Genomic DNA, 5804 nt, shown 5'->3' with positions numbered 1-5804 from the left:
TAAAATCTATTATTGCTGATTTGCTGCAACGATGAAAAGTTTTAACAACATACATCATACTGTCGTTTCTATGGGGACTGCCATTAACTGCCAGCTACTCAAGTAACCAAAAGAAGCAATCCATATGAAAACAGGTATGAACTAGTAGCAAGTATTTTTATGCCCCATTTATGGGCATTATGTTTTCTCGTCTGTGCGTCCGTCTGTCTCGCTTCAGGTTAAAGTTTTTGTTCGAGGTAGTTTTTTCAACTTGAAACTTAGTACACATGTTTTTTTGAGATATGATATTTTTTATGTTTGAGGCCAAATTAGAGATTTTATCCCAATTTCACGGTCCACTGAACATAGAAAATGATATTGCGGATCCGTGTACTGGGGACAAAATTCTTGTTTTGTAATACCTTAAGGTCAAAAGTATATTGTTTGTAAATGTAAGTGCCCAACGATAGTTTCTCATTCATAAACAAGTTAACGAACTTGGTGTTTTTATATGAGGGGAGTAATAGGGGGTCCGTTAACATGTTAACAACACCTCGATTTTTGTCAAAAACAGTTAACAAAAAATGCAAAAATGACGATAACAGTTAACAAAGTGGGTTGAAAACAGTTAACAGTTTAAATTGATCTCAGATAACAGTTAACAACACCTTGAAAAGGACCATAACAGGTTAACACAAAAAGTTATTGCCCCCCCCCCCCCCACCTTTATATGCCTCCAAAAAGAGTAGGAAAGCACTTTTTTCTTGCATCTGAACATTTTTGAACATTTTTGGTATAAATAAAAGACACATTTTGAAATGTTTAAAACTTGAAGTCCAAGTCCTATTATTCGTCTTGATACTAGTATTTTATAATATATTTTGTGTAAAGTGTGTCATTGTCTTGGCTGAAATATGGATGGCCGTTCGATAAGTTTAATAATGTCCTGTTTTAAATAACTATAACAATACAATATGTTGGAGGTCGTGTGAAGAGGACACACTTATCTGCTAAAAGGTGCTTTGTGTGCATATAATACTACATGGTCAACACATCTACCAGACAGTAATTCCATATATACATGACGTACACTTATATATCAGGGCAATATAAAACCGGATTTTAAATGGTTTTTATATCTTACATGTCGAAATAGTTTAATTGTTCCAAATTCAGAATTGCTACACCAAATATTTCCATCTATGTCAACGGCGACATCGGTCAGTGTTCCAAATCCGTCGGGACAGTTGGTTAAGGCGACACCCATGATTTTACCATATTGATCCAACACGTGTAATGTGCCGTCTGTACAAGATATGAAGAAGTTCCCGGCTTGACTACAACACATTTCGATTGGCTGAAAAATGCCCTGTGGTTGAAGTCCAAAAAGGTTCATTGGTAAGTTAAACATTGATGTCCCACCATTATAAGTTGTTAATTCGTCTCCATTTTCGTGGTATATAGTTACACATAATCTTTTCTGGTCGCTAATTGCGAATGTTTTGCTTCGTTTATTAGACACAGCCAAAGAAGGTGAAAGAAAACTGTTTTCTTTGTCTTTTTTCTCAATTTCCCCAAGTGCATCACCACTCTCTGAATACATTCGGACAATGCCATATATTTCGTCTTCCTTAATATCACCTGAAGGAAAGGCACTTGGACCACATACAACAATTTTACTATCTGATAACTCCGCTAGTCCATAGGGAAAATAATCTAGCGTTGTAGCAAAATGCGACCAACCACCACAAACATAGCGCAAAATAAGACGACTCCGTCTGAAAATCCCAAGAAGGTCTCCATTCTTAAGTTCAATTATACAAGTACAAGGGTCAGGTGTTCTTATTTTTCCTAATAAGTCTGTATTTGATCCAAATTTTAAAACAAAGGGTACGGTTTGAGGGAGAACATATGCCCCTCCTTTCTTTGAGGCGACGACAGAGTATATCCAACGCTTTCCTTTTTCGTTGGGTGGAACATCTAATTGAAAGGTCTTCGTAAGTTCACAAATATATTCAGTTCTGATTCCATCAATGAACATTAGATGGAAGGGAAGACGAGGATTAGGTCGGTCATCCTCTGTTACCTCGGTTTTACCACTTGTCTTTTTTCTATGATCATATTGACGAAAACAAACCTTACACTTATACTTAAAGCAAGTTGTACAGTATGTTGAAATATTTTCTTGTACACAAATTTCACAAATCTTAGACGGTTTTGAAATTTGTACGAAATAATTTGTAAATAAATCTTGAAATCCCTTTTTTGGTATAGTGCACACGTTCCGACAAAGAGGACATATGATTGCACTTTTATCCATTGCATTGTTCGAATCTTTATCTGTAGCAGTTAACTTATTTGAAACAGTCTTTTGTTGATCGCAGTAGTCCTTTAAACAACGGAGGCAAAAGGTATGTTTGCACGGCAACAATTTTGGCATTATGAAATTCTCAAAGCATACTGGACAAGAGTCGTGATCTTCCATCATTCCTGAAAGAAAGGAAAATTAATGTATAAAGGACGGTCGTTATAGATTATCTTTGGTTATCTCAACGAGATTGTTTGTCTCGCTTGAGCCGGTCACGGCGAAAGCGAGAAATGCAATCGAGTTGAGATTACCAATGATAATCTGTTTATCGCTATTTTTCCTATGACGACGTTGTCAATTTCATGTCAATTTTGTTAGCAACGCCACATGGCTCCTTAGTTTCTAGCGATAATTTTCCATCTCAAGCGAGTATGATATGAAAAAATTATCACCAAAAAAGATCAAAGGAAAAATGCACAAAATAGCGATAATTCTTTTTAGCGATAACCCAATTAATTGATCGAGTAGCTATATTGCTATATATTTCGTAGAATTCTAAATTTCTCAAATTACTAGTAAAATGGTTCTATATTATAGTGTGCTTAATCTCTGCATTGTGTTGATAAATATACTCCGGGGGAAAAATATGTTCGTGCTTGACGTTGGTAACAGTTTATATGTACTGTCCTCAGCTGTGAAAGATGGGATAACACGCGCTCCATGTGGAACCCGGAGTCAATGTAACTGAAGTGCAGATCCCATTACTGAGCACGCAGTCCTATCAACGGAGCCTTATTGTTGAAGTCAATGGGTCAACATATTACTTAATAGAGCCTGTGTCATAATGGTAAGCAAGTAGCACATACACGCAGACCCCATGGCGAAAGTCATTATGGTAACATTTGTGAAAAAAAAAGTCAAAATGTAGCCGTTGTTAAATGTATATATTAAATTCAATTTATCGAATAACAAATAATTAAGATGACTGCAAAGTAAACATCCCTATGGTAAGCAAGATATACAGGTAAAAAAGGGGTCACAGTCTTGCAATAGTACGAATTGTCAACGAAACTCACCAAATAAGTTAAAACCGAAACCAAAACAAGTTGATTGGGAATTCCAAGTTAGATAACCCCAGTACTGACAAGATTAACCGTTAATATCTTATTTTACGCACAAAAAAAATGTTTATAGGTATTTATTTTTCGAATATGATTTAAAATACTAATAACTTTACGAATGGGTATTATCGGAAAACATATTATATATTAAGTTCATTTTTGAATTTATGATGTCATATTTCTATATTTGACATTTAACTTACTTCCTTCTGACATGTATGGTTTAATTTTTATTTTTTACGACCGTCGTAGCCAAACCAAGAGCCCAGTTTCCCCACAGATTTGGGTAAAATTTTGCATGTAACTTTGGACCGTTGAACTATAACTGAAAATTGAAAAAAAAATAATGCATTTAGCGGGGCCTATAACTCTTATTCTCTAAAATATTACTGATTGAATTCTTTCAAAATAGGTGAAACATTTTGTATAGAAAGCACATTAAACGGAAGGAAATACGTTCTTAAAATCAGCAAATCTCCCATTTTAAGATTGCCTATTTTTCTGCCAATAGTGAAAAACGTAAAAGCTTTGGCTTACAACGCAATTACATAACGCGTGTTCGGCGTTTGAGGTATTTTTTCACCTAGAAAACCACTGAATGAAATTTACCATGAAAACCGAATCGGTGACCCTATATTTAATTCGCATCATTTGAACTTGATTTCATGCAGTTTTTACAGAAAAAATCTACGAATTTGAAATTGGAGTTTATTGATATTAAGACAACTTAAGAATGTTTTATCGAGTGTATGTGCTTTCAATAGAAAAAAGTAAAATAACAAAAATGCCGAATTCCAGGAATATTCAAAACTGAAAGTCCTTTATAAAATGTCATAGTCCTGATGTAGAAAATGGTGGGTTAAACCTAGTTTTATAGCTAGCTAAACCTCTCTTGCACCTGTATTATTGGCGCAAATGAAATTATATATATATATATATATATATATATATATATATATATATATATATATATATATATATATATATATATATATATATATATATATATATATATATATATATATATATAAGTGCCTATAAATAGCAGCACATGACATACAAATCTATGGGAGTGTGGATTAATCAGTACAGAGATTAATTCAATTACACAAATAAAATTATAGATTGCCTAACAATGTAATTTTAACACACTATTTAGTATGTAAATATAAGAATGTTTAAAATATTTACAAAATGATGAAAATAAACGTAATATTTCGCTAGACCAACTAGCTTTATCAAGCGTGCATCTATCCAGGTGAAATCGGATGTAGATGATAAGAAACTTTTGCAGCTCAACGTCTATGTTACACTGAACTGCCTTCAAAATAAGAAAATTTTAAAAAGAAAATTTTGCAGCTCAATGTATATGACCTCTTGCATTTAGCTGCTTTGAAAATAAGAAAATTTTGCAGCTCAATGTACATGTTGCACTTAGATTTAGCTACCTTAAAAATACATAATTGGTAGTTGAAGTTAGCAACGTCCATTGGCCAATATTACGGGATAAAAAGTATAGAAGTCAACACCGAATGGGACACCACGGCGAGAAGGAGAAGAGAAAACTTTTGGATCCACCAACTCCACACTTTAGAACCTGATGGTCTTAACGAAAAAGACGAAAAAAGATACAGGAAAGATAAAGAATAAATTAAAATAAAGCATCGTCCTTTTTATCCCGTAATATTGGCCAATGGACGTTGCTAACTTCAACTACCAATTATGTATTTTTAAGGTAGCTAAATCTAAGTGCAACATGTACATTGAGCTGCAAAATTTTCTTATTTTCAAAGCAGCTAAATGCAAGAGGTCATATACATTGAGCTGCAAAATTTTCTTTTTAAAATTTTCTTATTTTGAAGGCAGTTCAGTGTAACATAGACGTTGAGCTGCAAAAGTTTCTTATCATCTACATCCGATTTCACCTGGATAGATGCACGCTTGATAAAGCTAGTTGGTCTAGCGAAATATTGCGTTTATTTTCATCATTTTGTAAATATTTTAAACATTCTTATATTTACATACTAAATAGTGTGTTAAAATTACATTGTTAGGCAATCTATATATATATATATATATGCAAACAAGTCTAAATTGAGAAACAACGTTCCAACCTAGTATGATTGCGTTAGATAAAAACAGCATTTGTTATACGTGTGCATGCAAAACAAATTTCGTAGTAGAGGGGTACAAATACAGCACAAACAACATTTCCCAAAAGATCCATAAAGTAAAAAAGTATATTTTAACCAAATGCATTTGACTAACAAGTCGAACAACAAATGTTATTTAAACCCTGCTGACAGATAAACAGATCACCAGATGTTATAAAATTGATTTTAATTATAAATTTAATACCAAACAGAAAATACTAAACTTACGGAAAAGATGGTATA

General features: G+C 33.3%; 1 protein-coding gene across 1 annotated transcript; it reads right to left on the bottom strand.

Moving 5' to 3' along the window:
* Nucleotides 1-898: 898 nt before the first annotated feature.
* On the bottom strand, nucleotides 899-3426 carry LOC143064271 (uncharacterized). The gene is made up of 2 exons (XM_076237000.1): nucleotides 3364-3426; nucleotides 899-2469 (listed from the first exon to the last, which is right to left on the bottom strand). Exon 2 carries the CDS (start codon nucleotides 2465-2467, stop codon nucleotides 1079-1081), a length of 1389 nt encoding a protein of 462 aa, XP_076093115.1. The 5' UTR covers nucleotides 2468-2469; nucleotides 3364-3426; the 3' UTR covers nucleotides 899-1078.
* Between the last annotated feature and the right edge of the window lie 2378 nt (nucleotides 3427-5804).

Source organism: Mytilus galloprovincialis, chromosome 2 (genome assembly GCF_965363235.1).
Source record: "Mytilus galloprovincialis chromosome 2, xbMytGall1.hap1.1, whole genome shotgun sequence".
Taxonomy (NCBI): domain Eukaryota; kingdom Metazoa; phylum Mollusca; class Bivalvia; order Mytilida; family Mytilidae; genus Mytilus; species Mytilus galloprovincialis.
This window is presented reverse-complemented; position numbering and strand designations above follow the sequence as displayed.